The sequence below is a fragment of the Lynx canadensis genome, chromosome A1 (assembly GCF_007474595.2).
Source record: "Lynx canadensis isolate LIC74 chromosome A1, mLynCan4.pri.v2, whole genome shotgun sequence".
Lineage (NCBI taxonomy): Eukaryota > Metazoa > Chordata > Mammalia > Carnivora > Felidae > Lynx > Lynx canadensis.
The window spans coordinates 71,397,523-71,421,267 of NC_044303.2; the positions used below are offsets into that span (position 1 = coordinate 71,397,523).

The following is a 23,745-nucleotide window of genomic DNA, read 5'->3' on the forward strand; positions in this document are numbered from 1 at the left end:
GAACTGAGCATGAGTGCTTCTCGGGAAAATACGGGGCTACTCTGGCTACATGTAACAGGGTAGTTTTTGATACGGTATTTATGTATTGATGAACCAAGTAAGGGGCTAAAGTTGTTTGCAGGGGGTTTATTTAATCAAATTGGTAGGGAATATTCTGGAAGTTACCTGGTTAGAGAGTGATTAGGCTTCTAATAAATGACAGTCATGGTTAATATACCTCTTGAGCTTCTTTGTTCCACTCTTCTTTTTTAGTGCACTTTTTAAAAGAGATCTGACTACCTAAATGATATGTGAGACAATCAGATTTGGAATTTTGTGTATATTTGCAGGGGATGGGAGTTCTTTGTGCTGGGAGCATCTGTTAATGCAGAGATTTGTCTCTTCAGGTTCATGTGAAAATGGCGGACGAGGCTGTCTGTGTTGGCCCAGCTCCCACCAGTAAAAGCTACCTCAACATGGATGCCATCATGGAAGCCATTAAGAAAACCAGGGCCCAAGCTGTGAGTCTGAATGAATCTATCTACTGCAGCTGTTTCATATATAGTGAGCAGAAAGCTAGAGTTGGTATTCAGGAAAAAAAAAAAATAAGAAAGAATGATTGAAAATGCTGTTGCAGTTAGTTCATGTCATACGAGTTAAATGTGTCCGAATTCGCTACTGGAAATCAAAGGCTTTGTAGCATCTGGCAGTGTTGGTCGCTGATCCTGCAGGTGGCTGTTGGATTCAGCTTTCACACCAGGGAGCAGTTTCAGTTCATTTCCAAATTTGCTAGGGAAAAAAAAAATCCCAATTAGTTTTGAGTATTAACCCTTTCAGTGTAATAAGAAGATAAAGAAAAAAATCTGTATTACCAGTAGGATCCAAAAGATTCTTCTTTAAGTTCTCTTTTAATCATGTTAACCTTAGGACACCTGGTTACACTTCCAGAAATAAAAACTATGCAATTGGTAATTATTTCAGTTTGATAATGTCAGTGGAATACACTTGACTTGCACGGAGAAATAAATAATGCTTTCCATGTCTAATTCTGTTTGAATGGGTGGAATCCAGGGAAGGAACTGGTTTCTGACATCAGGAATAGTGTTTTGTTGTTGGGGGGCATATATGTTTCATATCAGAGAACTAATTATATATAATGTTGTAACTACTGGGAGTCATCTCTGAAATGGGATGGAAACAGCCAACACCAGCAATTAGCCTGGAGTGCTTCAGTTAGCGCTCACGTGTCTTTGAAAGAAATGTTTTAGTAAGATACAGGTTTAGATAAAAACTGAATTCATGAACCCATATTATAGATGTTTACAGTTTATTATCAGAGTTAATGAAGGTAAAGCTCTTAACCTTTTGACGACAGCTTGTCAGAGTGCAATCTTTCATGAAATGTTTCTGTGAAATGCAGTTGATGGAGTGAAACTTTTCCTGTGATGCAGTCATTTCAATTCTGTACCATGTTCCTAAAGCGTTTAAAAATCTCAGATGTGTAGCTACTTCTAGATTATGATATTGGCTCCTTCCAAAATTTGACTTTCCTTCTAGCAGACTTGTTTTCTTGGAAATACATTCAATGCTGATCAGTGATAGAGTGGCTACATTTGTTTGGCTGGTGTGGTAGAACAGGACGGTAGAACTTCAATTGTAGCAACGTGGCTTGTGAGAGAGGATTACATAAAGTGGTTGTGAGTGGCTAAATGGGTTGGGCCAGGGGAGAAAGAGTAGACGTCTAGTTAGCATAAAAAATTTCAGAATACAAAGAAAAAGTAAAACCAGACTTTGATTTTACCTAGATTTGATAGAAACTGCTCACTGGATAGTGGTTGAGTATATTCATGTTATTAGGAATAAAATGCACTTGTTGGCTTACCCAGGGTTTTAGAAAGCAGTAGTTCCTGAGACTGTAAAGGAAGGGGAATTAGGAGTTTTTCATCTATCCGTAAATGGTTTTGTTTAACCTTGTACTTCGACCCACCAGCCATTAGAAATTTCTCCACTCTTGTGGCCAAAGGCAGCCTCAGAAGAAGTAGGGAGAGTTTGGGTCGTGTTGAATAGCATAGTCAGATGTAGGTGGATAGGCAGAATTATGGTCCCGATTGTGGCTAGGAAAAAGGTAGTGTGCTGCAAGTGAATGCTGCATAGTCAGTCTCTTGGAATTTGGGTCTGTACTCAGGAATGTGAGTTGCGGCTGCCAGTATTGAGGAGAAGTAACCTTACTCAAGGCCCTTAAACTATAAGTACAATAATGCACTCTCTGTGTTGCTTACAAAAGGTTTTGTGAAATTTTTTGTAAAATTGAATGTGTGTTTTGTTTTCATTTCTAAGGTACATCCAGGTTATGGATTCCTTTCAGAAAACAAAGAATTTGCCAAATGTCTGGTAAGTTTGTAATGGATCAGAATCTGTTGACTTCTATCTCAGAAAGCAGCGTAATGGTATTGCTTTTGTAAATGTGGGTCATGATGCATTAAAGAATTTTAATTGACCCATCACTTCTTTGAAAATTACTTGTAAAAAGTGAAGAGTTTTTGTTCTGAAACCCAGGTCTTGGTTTAAAGAATAAAAGTGGAAGAGTTATGAGATCACCTTTATACCTAGCTAATGACACTGAGTTTGTCATATACTATATGGACTTTTTAAAAATTCGACTCTTCAGATTTGTAGCTAACTATGTCAAAGAGTCCAGTGATTTATTATTATAACACAAGCATGGACTGTGAAGCCAGAAGTAAGATTCTATCTATTTCCCTTTTCATTGCATATTGTCATATTTAAGATCAAATTTCTGTTTGGGGAAAAGACTTTTGTATTACCGAAGTCTTTTCCAGATATTACCACCTTGGTTAAATGAATTGAACTACATTCAAGATGGTACTGAAAACTTAGTGTTCAGGTGCTAAACTAGGATTTTGAATGTTTCAAAAAGCTCATTGGATCAGTAATCCCAGGAGGTATCTTAATTTACTATTCTAATATGTTATACTTTATTTCTGTGAAATGTTTATATTTTGTTGTTTCATGGATTCAGAATTACTTATGAATATAATTTTCTAGATGAAATTTTGACTTAAGATCCATAAATTTAATTTGGACAATTTTTGAGATCCTAGAGTTCTAGTTTAGAATGATTTATTTTAACCAATTGATAGGTTAAAAACTAGGGCCTAAAGATTAAAGTGAGGCCTGATGGAGTTGTGATGTAAGGTGACACAGATAGCTAATGGTAACAGGTGCCTGGAGAGGGCAGATGAGGTGGAAGCAACCAAAGGGCCACATTTACCACATTTACCATTTGTGCAGCATGTGCACACTTTCCCATTTCTATTCTTTTTTGCTAGCCTCTTGCCTGAAATTTTGACTGAGTTGTATCGTTATGTCAAAAGTGATTTGAATATAATACAGGTGAATGTGCTTGTACAATATAATGTATTAGACTTAAGTTTGTGTAGATGAGTCTCTAAACCATGGTCCATTGGCCAAATGCAGACTGCCGCCTGTTTTTGTAAATTAAATTTTATTGGCACACATCCATGCTCATTCATGTACATGATGTCTGTGGCTGCTTTGGCTTTATAACAGCAGAGTTGTGAAGCTATAGCAGAGACCAAATAACCTGCAATGCCTAAAATATTTACTGTATGGCCCTTTGTAGTAGAAATTTGCCAACCCTTGGTATAGAGTATCTGGGTCTCAGAGAAGTTAAATGACACAGCCTGTTGTGTGTTCATCCATGCATTCAATCGTTAAAAAAATGGTTGTTTGCTATGTTTATATTTGAGAAGGATATAAAAAGGCATCAGAAGTGTGTCCTGCTCATGAGGGGCTCACAGTCATGTTGTAGAAAATAAGTCAAGTCCACAAGTGACTTCAGTTCAGGGGAAAAATACTATGAGGAAGTTCACATTCTCCTTAAATGAAGGATATTTCCATCAGGGGCTTTGCATTAGAGAGAAGAGTATAGAATAGGTGAATGACCACCTTCCTTTCTGACTAATTTTCTTTCTAATTTCTCCTCCATTTCCCATTGTCAGTGCTATGTCTCAGCCAAGACAACAGTGCCATTCTCAAACATGGCTAGTTCTTTCCTGTTCCATCCTTTTCAGCACTCTTTACCCTGTGGGCACACCGGTCCTCTCCCACATTTCCAACTTCTGCCTGTCCTGAAAGGCATGGTTCACATGTTACTACTATCAGCATAGTTTCCATGCCCTTCAGGTGAGAAGTAATCTCTTTCTTCTATTTGCTAGAGCATTTTTTTTTGAGATTTCTTATTTGATATACCACTTTCCATATTAAAATTTTTCCTGTACTGTATTTTAATCTCCTCTTGAGATGAGAGACTTGGTCTCATTGGTCTTTGTTTCCCTTTTGTTTTATATTTTGATGATTTCTGCATAGTAGGCTCAATGAATGTTATGGAAAGATTAAATAATTACTAGATTAAAAATAATAAAACAATAACCTGCAAGAAAACTTTTTGTCTATCACAAAAGGGACTGCTTTATAGTTAGAAGGCAATGTTGCTGTGTTTTGGTTCACAACGAAAATATGCAGCTAGTGATAACTAACCCTGTCTTTTTTTGTGTGTATCGTGGCAAGATTCTTTTTGGGATATAGCTTTCCTAGCATTAAAATATTTTCCCATTGGAGTGTGCCATTTAAAATGCTCCTTTTGGGATATCTAGGTATAGTTGGTAAGTTCCATAAAAAATAATACAGCATTGAAATGAAATTGCCTACTGATTATGTTAGGCCATATAAACATTGTGTGATTGGTGACCAGCCATTGGATTCAGTAGTTACTCTCTCAAACTGAATATATTCTTAGAGATATGCTTTACGTTGTAGTGGTGATAGATTACCATGTTGGTGGTGGTGACTTTGGCAAGGAGAAGCTGAAAATTTTTTTTTAATGTTTATTCATTTTTGAGAGAGCATGAGTGGAGGGAGGGCAGAGGGAGAAGGGGACAGAGGATTCAAAGCAGGCTCTGTGCTGACAGCAGCGAGTCCAATGTGGGGCTTGAACTCATGAACTGTGAGATCATGACCTAAGCTGAAGTCAGATGCTCAACCAACTGAACCACCCAGGCACCCCTGGAATTTTCTTTTTTTTTGAAGTTGGATACTGTGGAGTTCCTTTTATTATAATACCATATCTTATGTTTGAGATTTAATCAAATATGGAGGTTCCCCCCCTTCTTTTTTTTTCTAGTTCTGTTTTTTTTACTGTCTTTTTAAAAAAATATTTGAGAGAGAAAGAGAAAATCCCACGGAGGCTCCACACTGTCAGTGCAGAACCCAGTGTGAGTCTAGATCTCACAAACCGTGAGATCACGACCTGAGTGGAAATCAAGAGTCAGATGCTCAACCAACTGAACCACCCAGGCACCCCTGGAATTTTCTTTTTTTTTGAAGTTGGATACTGTGGAGTTCCTTTTATTATAATACCATATCTTATGTTTGAGATTTAATCAAATATGGAGGTTTTTCCCCCCATTTTTTTCTAGTTCTGTTTTTTTACTGTCTTTTAAAAAAAATATTTATTTTGAGAGAGAAAGAGAAAATCCCATGGAGGCTCCACACTGTTAGTGCAGAGCCCAGTGTCAGGCTAGATCTCACAAACTGTGAGATCACGACCTGAGTGGAAATCAACAGTCAGATGCTCAACCGACTGAGCTCCCCAGGCACCCTTGATTCTGTTTTTTAAAATTGCTGTTCAAAGACCAGCATATTTATTTTGCTTATGGAAAAACGAGTTGTGCTTTATGTGATACATTGTTGTTTTTAGAAACATTAGAAAATATACAGTAAACCAAGTATAAAAGTATACTGAACATTATGGTTTTTTTTCCCCAAGACTAATTCTTTTTTTTTTTTTTTTGTAATAACAGCCTTCATTTGGGCCTCTGTGTGGGAGTATGTTTGTGGGTACCTGTGACCTTTACTCTTTATGCTTAATTTATATGCAGTGGGATCAGATTACCCAGAATCCCTACTGTACCTGATTTAAACCAAATCATACTTTGTTTTTGCTTAAATCATGGAAAAAAACAAAGCTACAAATCACCCTCATGAAGAAATTTCAGTATTTTTCAGTAATCTTAATGTGCCGAGCCAACAGATTTTATTTCCAAACTGTGTTTCATTCTGTATTTCCCTTCTGGGCTCCTTGTATTCTGAGTGGTAAAAACACAGTGATAGGAGGCTATGAGGAGAATTAAGAAAATAAATTCTTTAATTTATGAAAGAGCTTTGAGGGGCGCCTGGGTGGCTCAGTCAGTTAAGCGTCTGACTTCGGCTCAAGTCATGATCTCACAGTTCATGGGTTTGAACCCCACGTCGGGCTCTGTGCTGACAGCTAAGAGCCTGGAGCCTGCTTCGGTTTCTGTCTCCCTCTTTCTCTGTCCCTCCGCTGCTCATGCTCTTTCTCTCTAAAATAAACATTAAATTAAAAAAAAAAAAAAGTAGAACTACCTGCTCTTGAAAAAAGGAGGTATTGGTTTAAAGAGATTTTAGCGGCTTATGGGTGGCTCAGTTGGTTAAGTGTCCAACTTTGGCTCAGGTCATGATCTCTCGGTTTGTGGGATTGAGCCCTGCATCGAGCTTTGTGCTGACAGCTCAAAGCCTGGATCATGATTCTGATTCTGTGTCTCCCTCTCTCTCTCTGCCCCTCCCCTGCTCACACTCTGTGTCTCTGTCTGTCTCTGTCTCAAAAATAAGTAAACATTAAATAAATATTAAAAGAGATTTCATAGTGTTCCTAGTTAGTTTGCTAACATATGTATGCGTATAGATATAGTAAGTATATATATAAGTATAGTAAATATATATATATATATATTTATTTAGTAATTTATTTTACTAAAGCACAGCATTACAAATTATAGGGATTAGCTTTATGAGAAATTTGTACGTTAGATTTAATAGTTCGTGTTTCACGTTTGGGTCTTGCCCACGTATTTAAAAGATATGTGTGTACATGCATATCGACGGTGAGTTTTATCCACAGTGCTCAGCATGGAAGCTTATAGAAAACTGTAGCAAGCACTTCAGATTTGATGATCATATTCTTTTATCTCCTTCTGTTGGACAGCTTTTAACAGGATAAGGAATATAACTGTTCAAAAACAGTGATGAGATGTCATTTTTCTCTCCATTGGATTTACCAAAAATTTAAAAACTGGCTGTAATATCCAGTGTAGGCAAGTGGACAGGAAAATTGTTCTTGGGAATATAAAGTATTTTAGGCTTTTTTTTTTTTTTGCTAGAAATTTACTAGTATTTATTACAATTTAGTGTATATATTCTTTGACTTGACAAGGAACTTCACCTACAAAGACAAACCTTAAGAAATGTTCATTGTAAGGTTGTTTGTAACAGCAAAACTTGGAAATAAGTTAACATTGTTTCATCTGTAAAATGAAGAGAATGACCTCTACCTGCAAGGTTGTTGTAAAGATGGGAAACAACTTATATAAAGAACTTAGCACAGAGTCTGGCATTGCCAGGCAAATCATCTTAATCTTTATAATTGTTAATAATTACTTTAGTAGAGGAGAGAGCTGTTGAAGAGCATTTAGCGACAAGGATATAGTTGAAGTTAGTGCTTTTGGGAAATTAGTCTGATAGTTTTCATGTCTATTTTGTGAGTTTAGATTTTTTTTTTCCTGTTGAGGTTAATAGTTTGATAGAATTATACTGCTGTATATCTGTGCGTAATAATGTAGTTTACAAATTATTATGACCCATGATTTCTTTCATTCATGCAACCACCGAAGCTGGATATTATGAACTCTGTATAATGAAAGGAAAACAATGACTCAGGTACAGTGACCTCTAATAGTTACACTATGCTAGTAGTAACAGAGTCAGGACTTGGCCTACGTTGGTTGACTTTCAGGTACAGAGCACTTGAAATAAAAACCACTGTGCCCTCGTTGGCTAAGTTGGAAATAGAGCATTCACAGAGAACCCAAATAGTGAAGACCAAATAACTGTGGTCATCTTACCCAAAGCTCATAGAAGAAACCTTTCTCTCCATTTAACAGTAATACAGGTAGCGCATGGTCAGATTGTAGGAAAATGACTGTTGTGTAGGCAGAAACTTGGAAGACAGCATCTTGCTGGGTCCCTTGTCTCACTTGGGAGATTGTAATCCATAGTGCGTTATTAGAGTTAAGAAGTGTGTTTTAAGTGGTTTGTAACTGATACTAAAATTCTGAAGTTAGCAAGTTAGCCAATAGTTTCATTTAGCACTATTTTTGTTCTTAAAATAGTAGAGTAAATTTAAAGTGATTCATATGATACTCTATTCACTCATAGTTGTAAAAACTTTTTTTTTTAGATAGGAGGATAAAGGAGAGGCTTAAACCTTGCAAGTCCAGAATTGTATATAACTCTGATTTTATCTATATGTAGGCTGTGATCTGGGTAACTCACAGAAGTATGTTTTGTGCATGACTGTTGAAATTTATTTATATCATGGCTTAAGAAAGTTGAATAATGTTACTGCAGTGTATTTTGTAGATACCTAGTTTTAACTATATACGTTTTCTTAACATTAGTAGAAATTCCATATTGGACATAGATCTTTGATTTTTATTATGTTAAAATGAAACATTTTTGAGAATGTAAAATCTTAAATTTAAGTCACATGCATATTCTGGAAAAGAAGGTTTTCTCCATCTGTGAACCTCTGACCCTAGCCCCCAGTTTGGAAGCTACCACTGCAACTATACTTATATTCTTCTGGAGTGAGTGTGTGTGTTAGAATTTTGCTATAGATTTGTCTTATTTGCCAAAGTAGATTTTGTTTATGAGAAAAGAAGTGACACAGAATATTTCTTGCCTTCCCCCAGGCTTTTAAAAATAGGTATGGAATACAACCTACAGATACACTAGCACCATTCTTATTTAATCTTCCCGACAAGCTGTGTTGTATTATCATCATCCCTTGGTGTTAAGAAGAGAATAATCTCAGAAGTAAATGCCTTGCCCAGTGTCACATAGCTAATCAATGAGAGTATAGTTTGTAACAAAAGTTACAAATTCTATACTCAGTAAATGTTCCAAACTGCTTTGAAGATGGATTGAAACTAGACTGGGTTGTTAGTGTTTTGTTTGTTTCTTTTGTTTTTTTGTTTTATAAAAGATAGCTTTGGCTGGTGCCTATTTTTGCTGTTGATGGAGGCTCTTTCTTCTCCATTCTTCCTCCCCTCCGCTTGGTATGCCATTTTTAAGGTCTGAAAACAGCTATTTCTTTTGTTTTTCTGATCTTGTGATCTTGGATCCTAGTGAAAGTAACTGTCTTCACTTGGATTTGCTCACTTTTTGAAAGAGCTGGTGGAAATGTAAAATAGTCATTGATACCTTTTACCACTCTGTGATTTTATGTATATACATAAATGCTTTTTATTTATTTGAGAGAGAGAGCACAAGTGGGGGAGGGGTAGAGGGAGAAGGGGACGGATGATCTGAAGTGGGCTCCAGAATGACAGCAGTGAGCCTGATGTGGGGCTTGAACTGAAAAATTGTGAGATCATGACCCAAGCCGAAGTTGGACACTCAACCGACTGAGCCATCCAGTAGCCCCCCACTCCTTGATATTCTTAAATTGAATCAATCTGGTCTCCATGGATTTGGAGGGGAAAGTTTGGCAACTCTTCTGACAATTTAAAAAACAATTTTTTTTAATATTTATTTTTGACAGAGAGACAGAGCATGAGCGGGGGAGGGGCAGAGAGAGGGGGAGACACAGAATCTGAAGCAGGCTTCAGGCTCTAAACTGTCAGCACAGAGCCTGACGCGGGGCTCGAACTCACAGACCGCGAGATCATGACCTGAGCCAAAGTCGGACGCTCAACCGACTGAGCCATCCGGGCGCTCCCCTTCTGACAATTTTATAGTATATTTGTAATTGTGACTCTTGAATGTTATGTTCAGAATTTATGAAATAACTTCATAAAACCATTAGCATAACAGAATGTCTTCAGAAATGTTTGAGAAGTTTATTTTCCTGTGTGTTGGATTAGAGTTCAGCTTCTAGAGTATTTGTTGAAGAATTTGAAGATTTGAATAGAAATGCTCTGACATGGATAAATCCTCCTTTATTTTTAGGGAGATTTTTTAAGGGTGTAGACAAGGCAAATTCATATAGGTTTGTGGGGTTTGGGGATGCCTTCAATAGGAAGGTTAAGAATGTAGGATTTGAGGGGCACCTGGGTGGCTCAGTCGTTTGTAAGTGTCCAACTTTGGCACAGGTCATGATCTCACAGTTAGTGGGCTCAAGCCCCTTGTCAGGCTGTGTGCTGACCCCAGTTTGGATTGTCTCTCTCTCTCTCTCTCTCTCTTTCTCTCTCTTTGCCCCTTCCCCACTTGCACTCTGTCTCTCTCAAAAATAAACATAAAAAAAAAATGAATCTAGGATTTGATGAAGTTGGGATTTCCTGCTCTTGGCTTGGTTAAAATAGCTTGAATTTTATCCTATGAACTTTCCTTCTCCCCTAATTCCTTACTGTCCCCTTCAGTTATTAGCACAGTCTGGAATTAGTTAAAATTCTTCTTCTGCCACATTGTAGCTATGTGATCTCAGATAGGGTGCTTAATGTTTGAAGACTCAAGTGTCTTATGCTCACAGTTCACACAATATATATTTCCACATCTGACTCTTTATGTTGAAAACATGTCTCTTGTAGCAGTGTGTAGGTGGGTCATGCTTTTTAAATCATTCTAATAATCCATATCTTTTTCAAGTTGTGTTTAGACAATTAAGGTTTTTTGGTTTGCCTAATTCATTCTTTCTTCTTTCTTTCTTTCTTTCTTTCTTTCTTTCTTTCTTTCTCTCTCTCTCTCTCTCTCTCCCCCCCCCTTCTCTCTTTCTCTCTTTTTCTCTCTTTCTTTCTGGCATGAGTGGGTGATAGGGGTTGGGGGGGGGGGGAGTGGAGAGAGAGCCAGACAGAGCCAGACACGGGGCTCAACATGTGGCTCGATCTCACGAACTGTGAGATTGTGACCTGAGCCAAAAATCAAGAGTCAGATGCTTAACTGACTGAGCCACCCAGGCACTTTGCCTTATTTTCTTTACTAACAGCTTTACTGAGGTATAATTCTCATGTCCTAACATTCACCCTTTTGTCATAAACAATTCAGTGCTTTTTAGTATTGTCATGGAATTGTGTAACCATCTTCAATATGCAATTCCAGTAAAATTTACTAACATCTAATAAATTACTAGTGTGACTGCATTTATGGCTACCATTTTGTTTGCTTTCTGGTTGTCTCACTTTTTTTTTCCTTCTGTTTTCTTGTTTCTCTGGATTATATTAAATTTTGGAATTCCATTTAAAGTTACCTATTAGACCTTTTACATTTTTTAGTGGTTTTTCTAGGGATTACAATATACATCCTTAACTTTATATGGTCTACTTAGAGGTAATATTACACTATTTCATGTAAAATGTAGACATGTTACAGTTGTATAGGCACCTGGGTGGCTTAGTTGGTTGAGCATTCAGCTCTTGATTTTGTCTCAGGTCATGATCTCATGGTTTGTGGGATGGAGCCCCGTGTTGGGCTCCACGGTGAGCATGGAGCCTGCTTGGGATTCTCTGTCTCTGTCCTGCTCATGCGCTCTCTCTCTCTCTCTTTCTCAAAAAAGAATTTGCAATTGTACAGTCCCCCCCTCCCCCCCATTTTTCCATCAACATTCTCTGTGTTAATAGTTGTCATGAGTATTTCATGTGCATAGATTACAAATTCCATAGGAAAATGTCTATTTTTGCTGTAAACATGTTTGAGGTAAGTTAGGACATTTCCTTCATTAATGACACAAGTATAAGTTGAAATTAAGACTTATTTTCACTTTGGTCCATTTTTAGGAGAAATTCTTAGTTTTTTAGAAAATTTTTAATCACATATTTAATTATACATAATTATATAACATAGGATTACCCTTTTCACTATTTAAAAAATATACGTAATTCTTCATGAATTTGCATGTCATTTTTGCTTAGGGGCCATGCTAATAATCCTCTCTATCTTTCTAATTTTAGTACACGTGGGGCCCCTTTTCTCTATTTTTTGTAAATGTTTTTTTTTTTTTTTTTTGAGAGAATTTCAAGCAGGCTCTGCACTGTCAGCACAGACCTCGATGTGGGGTTCAAACCCACAAATGGTGAGACGATGATCTGAGCTGAAATCAAGAGTTGGATGCTTAACTGACTGAGCCACCCAGGCGCCTCCCCACTTCACCATTTTTAAGTGTACAATTCAGTGGCATTAAGTACATTTACAGTGTGCAACTCTCACTACCGTTTTATTTTTCATCATCCAAAACTGAAACCCTGTACTCATCAAACAGTAACTCTCGTCAGTTGAGCGTTCGACTTCAACTTGGGTATTGATCTCACGGCTTGTGAGTTTGAACCCACACTGGGCTCTCTGTTGTCAGCACAGAGCCTGCTTCGGATCTTCAGTTCCTCTTTTTCTCTGCCCCTCCCCTGCTCGTTCTCTCTCTCTCTCTCTCTCTCTCTCTCTCTCTCAAAAAGCAAAAACAAAACAACAACGAAAACAGTAACTCTCTACTACTCCCACCCCTACCCAGGATAAGGTCTGTTTTACTTTCTGTCTTTATGAATTTGCCTATACTAGGTAACTCTTATGAGTGGACTCATATAACTTTTGACCTTTTATGTGTGGCTTATTTCACTGAGCATAATGTCCTTGAGGTTCATCCATGTTGTAGTGTGTGTCAAAATTTCATTGCTTTCTAAGTCTGATAAGTCCATGGTATGGCTATACCACATTTTTTAAATGTTTATTTGTTTATTTTGAGAGAGAATGCATCAGCATGTGTGGGAGTGGGGCCAAGAGAGAAGGAGAGTGAGAATCCCAATCAGACTCTGAGATGTTAGTGCAGAGCCTGACGTGGGGCTCAATCCCAGGAACTGTGAGGGCATGACCTGAGCTGAAATCAAGAGTCAGGTGCTTAACTGACTGAGCCACCCAGGCGCCCTGGCTGTACACATTTTTATCTGTCATCTATTGATTGTCACTCAACTTGTAAATGAGTAGAAAGTTGAAATCATGCTTTTAATTCTGTTGTATTACCGAAACTTTCAGTAGGTGCTTGCTCACTATTTGATAGGTGAGAAAAGTTGCTGAATTAAAATTTGGAATTCTGGAAATATAGAAAGGGCACTTTGAGAAACCTCCCTGTATTTTTAGGTTGTGATGCTACTTTTAATTTATAGTAACTTTGTGATCTCTTAAAATTGAGTTTCATCTATTTATTTGTATATAATCCCTAAATTTAGAAGGAACTCAGTAGGAAACACTTTTTGTTGTTCTAGTGAAAGTAGTAGATTGAAGATTTTGTCAGATTAAATGAAGTAACATTAATTATCACTGTTATGTATAGTTAATGATTCTTATTGCCTCAAATACATTCTAAAATTAAACTTTTAAGTGCATGCTTTCCAACATGGGCAAAGAGGCAGAAATAATGAGGTGATTGCTGGGGTTTTGTTTTTGGACTGGACCTTATCTAAAGATACTGTTACAAAGTTCCTGAGACACCATATTGAATGAAGCACAGTGTGTGATAGGCTAATTTACTAGGAGTATTCTGTTCTTGTGTGTGCACACTTCCCAACATATGGCATATTTGTTTACATCCCTGTGTGGGCACATGTGTGTATTTTCTTAGCTTTTTATTCAGTTCTTCACATGCTCATTGGTTGTTGAATATAGGTGTTAAGAGAAATAAGAATCTGTTTGAGGGGTGCCTGGGTGGCTCAGTTGGTCAAGTGTCTGAGCTCAGGTCATGATCTCACAGCTCCTGGGTTTGAGTCCTGTGTCCGGCTCTGGGCTGACAGCTTGGAGCCTGGAGCCTGCTTCAGATTCTCAATCTCTCTCTCTCTCTCTCTCCCTCTTTCTCTCTCTCTCTCTCTCTGCCCCTCCCCTATTCATGCTCTGTCTCTCTCAAAAATAAATAAACATTAAAAAAAATTTAAAAAGAAACTATTTGAAAAAATGTGTTACATTTGTTAACCATTATATTTTACTTAAAAGGAAATGTTTTGATTAGTAATGATAGCCTTACGAATGCCATTGTTGATTAGAATGCTATAATTTCTATAAAATGTATTGAATGTATAAACAGAATTGGTTGTATATTAATATACATAAAATGCCATTTCACTAGGGTAGCATCCATTAGTTCAGTGTCTGATATTATTAATGGTATAAGGGCATACATAATATTGAGAAGGCTAACTTGGTTACACCATTGCTGAAATACAAATTTAAAATGAGTTTTAAAATAATTGTTGAATCTGGGTAATCAATAACTGGGGTTTTATGATACCGTTCTGTCTAATCTTCATTATGTTTGAAACTTTTCATTAAAATCAATAAAAGGAAGTACATGAGGCTCCAAGGAAGTATTTTTTTTTTAATGTTTATTTTTGAGAAAGAGTGAGAGAGCATGTGTGCACACGCCAGCAGGGGAGAGGCAGAGAAAAAGGGGTACAGAGGATATGAAGTGGGCTCTGTGCTGATAGCAGAGAGGCTGATGTGGGGCTTGAATACAAAAACTGGGAGATCATGACCTCATCTCAAGTCAGACATTCAACCAACTGACTGAGCCACCCAGGTGCTGCCCCCCAAAGAAGTATGTTTTTATATCCCATGTTGTTCTAGTAGGCTGGATTATCATAGAGTAAATAATAGGTTCAGTGTTAGTTGATTGTCTTGGAGAATTTACTAAACTTGGGAGAAATTAAAGCTCTCCTGTACATCCTGTGAGAGGATTTTAGCCTTGTCTTTGAAATGTTATCCTGTCATTAAAATGAAATGTGCCTTTACTCTTTAATACTTGCACTTGCACTTGATAGTTTCATCACAAGGGGAAAGAGAATGTTTTGTCCTTACCCTTTAGTTTGGTGTCTGTCGTTGATGTTAAAGTCAAAGTATGCTCTCTAAAAACTTAGCTTTTTCCAGCCCATCTTGACCTCTTGATTATAGCATGGCACCATAAATGGTAAAGAAGTGCCCTTCTCGTGTGTAAACTGTCTCGTGTGTAAACTGTTCATTAGACCAGAGGTAAGATGTAAAAGGAAGCTCCCTTCTATGTCAGGTTGGTCACTAAATAAATAAATAAATAAATAAATAAATAAATAAATAAAATTGTTAAAAGAGCTTAATCTAGGGTAGTAAGGAGGTGCCTATCTTTATTCCAGATATCACATTTAAGTATCTCTTTTTAATTAAAAAAACGAGGCTTGGGGGGCACCTGGATAGCTCAGTCAGTTAAGCGTCCGACTTTGGCTCAGGTCATGATCTCATGGTTCTGGAGTTCAAGCCCCGCACTGGGCTCTGTGCTGACAGCTCAGAGCCTGGAGACTGCTTCAGATTCTGTGTTTCCCTCTCTCTCTCTCTTTCTCTCTGCCCCTTCCCTGCTTTCACGCTGTGTGTGTCTCTCTCAAAAATAAATAAACTTTTTTTTTTGTTGTTTAATGTTAATTTTGAGAGAGAGAACGGGAGTGGGAAAGGGGCAGAGAGGGAGAGAGACAATCCCAAGCAGGCTCCATGTTGTCAGTTTGTCTGCAGAGCCTGATGCAGAGCTCAATTCTAGGAACCCTGAGATCATGACCTGAGCCGAAAGCAGGAGTTGGACGCTTAACCGATTGAGCCATTCAGGTACCCCTGAAGTATTTTTTATGTCTCATAAGCAACTTCTGCTAAGGTGATCTTTTACATAGGACTGCATTTCTCAAAGAGTTTTTACCGTGCTATGTTATTATGATGTGTGTTTAGATTAAAGTAGACATGATTGTCTCAAGGACACATTAATTGCCAAAAGAAATAATCATGTTTTGATTGTGTTTTTGTACTAGAATAAGAATTTGAGAATTCAAGTCTTTAGTTTGTCTTATTATTTTATTAGATCATTACTTACCTGCCCTCACAAGATATCCATTAACACTTGATACAGTTTGGAAAAATGACCTAGTATAATAGGATGAGCACCTTCCACTCTTGGTGTAGGTTTTTGTTTTGTTTTTGGTATAGGGGGGTTTTAGTCACAAGGAACCCACAGGATAAGCAAAGGGTAAGCATATATGTGGATTACTATCAGAAGGATGATGCAAATGGAAAACCATAGTTTTATTTTCATAAGAGATTTATCTCCTATCTTGTGGCAAGAGTGGGAAGGTGCCAGATAGTCTTTTAGATAACAGATATAGTCAAGATGAACAGGATAAAAATCTGAGTGTTCATGAGATTATATTCAAGTACAGAGAGGTAGGTGGTTAGAAGTGAATTCACAAAGTCAGATCATTTGAATGCTGTAAAGAGGAAGAAAAAGTGGGTGAGTGGCAGAGTATTGGCTGCCAGCATGTTCTGGGGGCACCTGGGGATCCTTGGGACCTTTTCAGAGACTCTGCCAAGTAAAAAATGTTTGAGTAATAGTTTTTCCCCACTCATTTCCTCACGACTCTGCAGTAGAGTTTTCGTGTGGCCACACGATGTATGTTGTAACAGATTAAGTCCAGAACAGATAGGATATTCCAGCTGTATTAAGCTTGATGTTAGAAGTCTGTGCAAATGTAAAACATTTACTAACTTATTTGTTATGAAAATGTTCATTCTAATTGTTAATTCTAAATGGGTTCATTCTTGGAGCGCCTGGGTGACTCGATCAGTTAAGCGTCTGACCTCGGCTCAGGTCATGGTCTCATGGTCTGTGGGTTTGAGCCCTGCATCGGTCTCTGTGCTGACAGCTCAGAGCCTGGAGCCTGCTTCAGATTCTGTGTCTCCTCTCTCCCTTCTCCTACCCACTCACCTTGTGTCCTCTCTATCAAAAATAAATCAACATTAAAAACAATTTAAAAAATGAATAAACGTTAAAAAAAGGGTTAATTCTCTTAAAATTCATAAATATTTTATTGTTTATTTTTTGATTTTATTTTTAAGTAATCTCTACAACCAGTGTGGGGCTTGAACTCACAACCCTTGAGATCAAGAGTCACACAAATAAATATTTAAAAAATTTGTTAATTTTAGCACTGTAAATATTGATTTAACATGAATAAGCAGAAGCTCTTTGAGGTCAATAGAGTTTTAAAATGAAAGAGGTTCTGAGGTCCCCAAATTGAGAAATGCTGTGCCATAAGTTAACTGGATGGCCTCTTTAGAGAAGGTGGGACCAAAGAATCTCTCAGAGAGGGTGACCATTAAGCTGAGATGTCATGGGAAAAGAACATTCTAGTCAGAGAGAGCAAGACTTCTCTGACTACTCCTTCCCTCTGCACTCTGGCATTCTTTTCTGGCCTTACAATTAATTATGTGTGAAATCAAGGACCTTTACTTACTCATCTTTGAATTCCTGTTATTTACGACTTTACTTACTAATCATAAATACTTCTTTGCCAATTTTAGTGGAATTGTTTATATATACTTCCAAACATGAGACAAACTTTGGGAAGTGGCCTAATCTCCTTGCTATTCACGCTATGCTCATTTGAAGTACATTTTTATTTTTAAAAGTAATTAACAAACATTTATTAGGATCTATTTCCTATTACTTTCTTTTACATGACAGAATCTTAATATTGGATGTCTGTGACTGTTAGTATAATATGGCTTTGTTTTCCATACCTATTTGTTAATGGTAAATTTGTTTTGCAATCTTTATGCTTTGGAGTTAAATTTGAGCCTATGTTTATTAGTGAAATATATAAAGGCTGTGGTTTTTATTGTCATTCCTGCCATTACCATCCTTCATCACACCATTTATTTTATTTTATTTTTTTAAAAAAAAATTTTTTTTTTTCAACGTTTATTTATTTTTGGGACAGAGAGAGACAGAGCATGAACGGGGGAGGGGCAGAGAGAGAGGGAGACACAGAATCAGAAACAGGCTCCAGGCTCTGAGCCATCAGCCCAGAGCCCGACGCGGGGCTCGAACTCACGCACCGCGAGATCGTGACCTGGCTGAAGTCGGACGCTTGACCGACTGCGCCACCCAGGCGCCCCTCATCACACCATTTATAAACAAAAGCAGTTTTTTTTTTGTTTATTTATTTTGAGAGAGAGAGAGAGCGCGTGCACGTGGGGGAGGGGCAGAGAGAGAGGATGAACTATGAGATCATGACCTGAGCTGAGACCGAGGTGCTCAACGGAATGAGCCACTCAGGCACCCCAAAAGTAAAAGAAGTTTTTAAAAAATGTTTATTTGTTTCTGACAGAGAGCAGGGTAGAAGGGCAGAGAGAGGGAGACAGAGAATCCCAAGCAGTCTCTGCATTGTCAGTGCAGAGCCTGACTCAGGGCTTGAACTCACAAACTGTGAGATCATGATCTGAGCTGAAATCAAGTGTTGGACGCTTAACCAACTGCACCACTCAGGCGCCCCACAAAAGCACTTTTAAAAGTGAGTAGTAATAGACGAGAAGGAAATAAGGAATCTAGATGAAGAGTATGAGTAATAAGGTTTATTGGACCATGATAACGAATGGATGAGATTTCTATCTTTAGCAGATTGTTAACTTGTTCTGAGTGATAATTATGTGCCGGACACGATTACACTCGACATTTAGTAACTCCATTTGCATTTCGCAACAACCCTACAGGTGGATACTAGGTTTTCAGTACTGTTTATAGATGGAAGAAGTAAAAAGAAGGAGAGTGTCAACAAGTTAGTTGCTCAAGGCCACACAGCTGTTAGTGCCAGGGCGATCAGAACGCAGGCCTATCTACAGCTTCTGTCGTGCTCTGACTCCTACTGGGCCATGCTCCCTCTGACGTGACGGAGAGATTCTACAACATGTTACAGAGCAAAACAAAATAAAGCCTTAAAATGTTTTCAACTTTTTTCCCTCCCCCATCATTATTTTTTTCTTTTTCTGTAAGACTATAATTTTATAGTTTGTTGTAAGCCTCTTGTTATCTTTAGCTGGTAGGACATTTCCAGACCTAAAGGGGCTCCATAAAGAGTGGGAGAGAGACAAAGCATAAGAGACTCTTAAAAACTGAGAACAAACTGAGGGTTGATGGGGGGTGGGAGGGAGGGGAGAGTAGGTGATGGGTATTGAAGAGGGCATCTTTTGGGATGAACACTGGGTGTTGTATGGAAACCAATTTGACAATAAATTTCATATGATAAAAAAAAAATAACACCAAAAAAAAAAAGACAAAAAAAAAAAGAGTTGCCTGTAGAAGTTGAGGTTTCCCCACTAAAAGCTAGAAGTGGGAAAGAGAAGCAGACGAAACAAGGAGAAGAGCATAGAGAAGAAAGAGAAGAGAGGAAAGTGGTGATGGTGGTCTGGAGGGGAGTCTATAGGGTGGTAGCTATCCTTGCAAGTGTGGGGCAGTCACAGCAGCACCAACAACACGCATGGTGAGGGCTTGCTTTCCAGGTGCCTTGGCTAGTATGGTTTTGGTGAGTGTGGCGAAGGGGTAGCAGTAGCCTTCACAGGATTTGGTAGAGGTGAAAAACAGCAATGGGGATGATTGACTACAGGTCTTAAAAGATACTGAGTTAGAAGAGCTGGAAGATAAAACAGTTTTCTCTGAGGTGCCACAAAAGTGACCAGTAATGCAGAAATACATCTCTTTTAGGAAGTAGACAGATGTTTTTATACTTGGAGCAAATTACCTGGATCACTGTACATTTTCTTTAAGATAAAAGACAAAGCTGCCGGACTCCCAACGCATAAGCAGGCGTACTCCTGAGTAAGAGAAGACCTTGCCAATCACCTTCTAGTCAGTGATCAGTTCTTTTGACTGAGGTCTATTCTTTCAAGCCCTGAGGGTTCTAAAAAACTGGGGTTTAACTGCGCACAATATATGGAAAACTTCAATTTTTTACTCAGAATTCATAAAGAGCAAGTAACCAGATTTTTAATGTGTTGTTTTGTGGTATTTAGTTATTGTGATTAATTTTTTGGTAGTGTGAAGCTTTAAGAATCTGGCAGGCTTGGAGCACCTGCGTGGTTCAGTTGGTTAGGCGTCCGACTTCAGCTCAGGTCATGATCTTGTAGTCCATGAGTTTGAGCCCTGTGTGGGGCTCTGTGTTGACAGCTCAGAGCCTGGAGCCTGCTTCAGATTCTGTGTCTCCCTCTTTCTGCCCCTCCCTCACTCGTGCTGTCTGTCTCTCTCTCTCACAAAGAAATAAAACATTAAAAAAAAAATCTGGCACGTTTTTAAGGTCATCAGAGAATGATAAATTAAAAAAAATTTTTTTAAATGTTTTTATTTATTTTTGAGACAGAGACAGAGCATGAGCAGGGGAGGGGCAGAGAGAGAGGGAGACACAGAATCCAAAGCAGGCTCCAGGCTCTGAGCTGTCAGCACAGAGCCTGATGCAAGGCTCGAACTCACGGACTGTGAGAACATGACCTGAGCTGAAGTAGGATGCTTAACTGATTGAGCCACCCAGGCGCCCCGAGAATGATAAAATTATATTCAAACATGTTAATAGTACAAGTGCTTACTTATATAATAGTATTCTTTAACAAATGTTACACAGTAAGTCAAAATAGCAAGTTAATATATTAATGGTATCTTCATTCTATTGCCACATTTATTTTGAAATTAAAAATGCTATTTTTAAATTACGAAAACCATAACTTATTTTTTTTAAAGCTGTACACCCAGCATGGGGCTTGAACTCATGACCCCAAAATCAAGAGCTGCATACTTTACCAACTGAGCCAGCCAGGAGTCCCTGAAAATCATAATTTATCTCAAAAGTTAGAAAGTAGATATCTGTTCACATTTCATTTTAGGTTTTTCTACTATAAATTGCAGATTATATATTATGGCAAATATTTTGTGGCCCAGCAAATGAGGCCCTGCTCATGTAAAGCAAATATTTTGTTTATCTTGAGATCTAAATCATTAGTTTATATGATAATTGTTTTCTTGACAAGCTTCTCAACTTTTCAGTCTTCCCGAGGCCCTGGTGAGCTTTAGATTGCCAAAGTCCAAATTTGTTGACTGACCAATGAAGAAACCAGTAGTTTAGTACATTGTGTTTTATTTCCTTTCTTTTCTTTTTAGACAACCAGAGATCTTATTTTCACTCCTAGGAAATTGTTTGAAGTCCTGATGGCTTTTAAACGGGTCTCACAAATCTTAACCAAAGCTGACCACGTTGACAATCCATGTTTTGCACAATATTTTTTGTCGAGGAAGTGTAGAAATTTCGTGTTTGTCTTAGCTTTTCAGTCTCTGAGGTATTACAAGTGGTGACAGGGGCTGCTCTGTTACTGTTTTGCAGCTAGCCCTTTTAATTGATGTTGAATTGTGGCTTTCTGTGCACACAGGGTTAAGTAAAAGGGCTGCAGTCATCCAGTGAGCATTTTCCTTTAATGTGCTCATTAGTGGTGGTAAGTCCACGTTTCAGCACATGTCAGTAATTTACATTTCCTTGCCGAGCGGCTGCCCTTGTTCAAGAGTTGTTCCTAAGCCTGATGAATATATATTGGGAATAAACAGAGTAGAAGAATTGAAAGCCAAATACCCTGCCAGGCCTTTCAGTTGGTTCTGAAGCTTCCAGTGGATCTCTGATTAGCAATGCATGAAGCAGGATGAAAATGCAAAGATGAGGCCTACAAAAGTGGTCCCAGGTAGGCCATCCCCTTAAATCCCCTTTTTGTGACCACCTTTCCATTTCATCTTCCCCAGATTCTTCTTTCAAGGCAGGCTTTCTGTTAAAGTGAAAATACTCTGTTAGACCTAGGAAGTGAACAAAAGAGGATCAACCTGGTTCCTTTACTCCTTCTAACTATTAAGCCAAGTTTGATTGTTAGGCAATGAGTCCACAGAAGCAAAGGGCTTGATCGGCTTTGCTGCTCCTAGGGACCCCATTATTGTGATTGGGATCTCTGTGGTGATTCCTTCTGGGATTCATTTTTCCCTCTTTGCCTGATTGGTACCAGCTTGTTCTGGCTTTTGATAGCTTGGGTAGATCATTAAAAGGTAATCTGTGGAAACTGTGGTCAGTGTTTCTGGACATAGGGACAGGACTCACGTTAATGTTGTCTTTGAAACTGGGTGTTGGGGAAAATCCAGAAGTTTTCTTTTTGTAGAAAAACTTCATAGATTATAATAAGCATTTTTAGAACTCAGAGTTTTATTCCAAGTTACTTTGTGCATAGATGGAATAGCATTAGGAAACACCAGCCTAGCTATCTTTAGAAGATTAAAAATGTCCTAATTCTTTTTACATTTTAAGTTTACTTTCGTGTGTTTGGAAATTTGCGTTGCAAGAATGTAGGTATTAATATTTCCTGTTGTCTGTGTATGTTTAATCTCTGGCATCTGTTTATTTTTGTGCTGCTTTCCAAAACATTGAATTTAAGAAGTTTTGTTCATACTTCATGGTTAGAACCAAAAGTGAATGAATTTGTGACTGATTATAGTATTAAAGGACATTGAAAAACATGAGAACTCAAGTCAGATTATTATTATTATTTTATGGTAAATTTCAGTTGGATGTGATTTAGCTTTTGGATCATTTAAGCATGAAGGTAGGTTAAATACAGTTTATTAAGTCTTTTAGCTTTTTTTTTATTAGCTAGAACTTTAGTAGAGGGGCAATATATTTTGGAATTTTTTTTTTATAGGTAAGAAGGTAAAGATAAGAATCTTGAGAATATTAATTTAGTAATGTTCTGATCAGCATGTGCAGCCTTTGCAAAAATGTAACAATAAATTTACCTTCTAGATGACTACTTGAAACTATTCTTTCTGGATGCTTGCCAGATAAAGCCCCATGGGATTAAGTTCTGGAAAATCACTTGCAAATTTGTGGGGGATATCAGTGACTTTGAATATTTAACTGTCTAAACTGTCATCTACATGCATTCTGTCTCTGAATTGGGTAAAAAAATTAGAAGTTTGTCAGCCAGTTAGAATTAAAGGTGACATCTGCTTTTAATTGGTGTTTTATTTTCTTCCAAGTCAGTAAAAATTCAGTAAGACATGAATTATCAAATTTTGCAATGCTAAGCAACTTGTCAAGTGACAGTAAGCACTACCTTGAGCACTTGTACAGATGGGAAGTGTTAAAATGTTGATTAATCGGCCCAGTTCTGATTATGGTTTTAGAAGGTGAAAGCTTGTACAACCATTGCCAGCTTTCTAGTGTCAGAATAGTATTCATTTGTTAATTTTGTAGGCTTTTTTCAATTATTGGCAAACTGCCTCTTCTGTAATGAGTGCATAAATAGTTTTAGAGATACTTTGTTAGTAGATTTAGGATCAGATAAGGAAATGTAGAATTCTTTGGTTTCTCAAGTCTATTATTTATTTAGTAAACACCTTAGTTCAATTGTTTTTTTTAGTAGAAAACAATTGAAAAAATCTAAAAGCGAGCTTAAGATGGTGTTCTTTTGTTCACACCCGTAATGTGTTGAGAAGGGTGTATCTGTTTGAAACCTTGCCTTGCTCCCCTGTTGAAAAAGAAAATTAGTTATTTCTGTTTTTACCATTTCCAAATGATATTAAGGTATATAACGTAAAGATAAATCCATTCCTTTAAGGTGAGCATGTAAAAATAGCTCAAGACTTCAGACATTCTCAGAGCTAAAAAAGACCAAAGAAAATATTCCCATCATGCTGATTACATTTTAATTTTCTTGTTGAGCATAGTACTAAGTGGTCTCCTTAAATAAAGTGTGTCTTTAAAAATTTCACTGTGAAGGAGATTTCTCCCCCCTACGTATTGTTAAATGGAGAGATTCTCT

The 23,745-nt window shown here is 37.7% G+C and overlaps 1 protein-coding gene and 1 pseudogene across 1 annotated transcript in view; one reads left to right on the top strand and one right to left on the bottom strand.

Moving 5' to 3' along the window:
- PCCA (propionyl-CoA carboxylase subunit alpha) overlaps positions 1-23,745 on the top strand; it is a 422,256-nt gene that overhangs the window by 68,758 nt on the left and 329,753 nt on the right. The window contains 2 exon segments of the mRNA XM_030313554.1: positions 387-500; positions 2,317-2,370. Of these exon segments, the coding sequence (XP_030169414.1) occupies positions 387-500; positions 2,317-2,370 (168 nt within the window).
- LOC115526715 lies at positions 11,958-12,056 on the bottom strand (annotated as a pseudogene).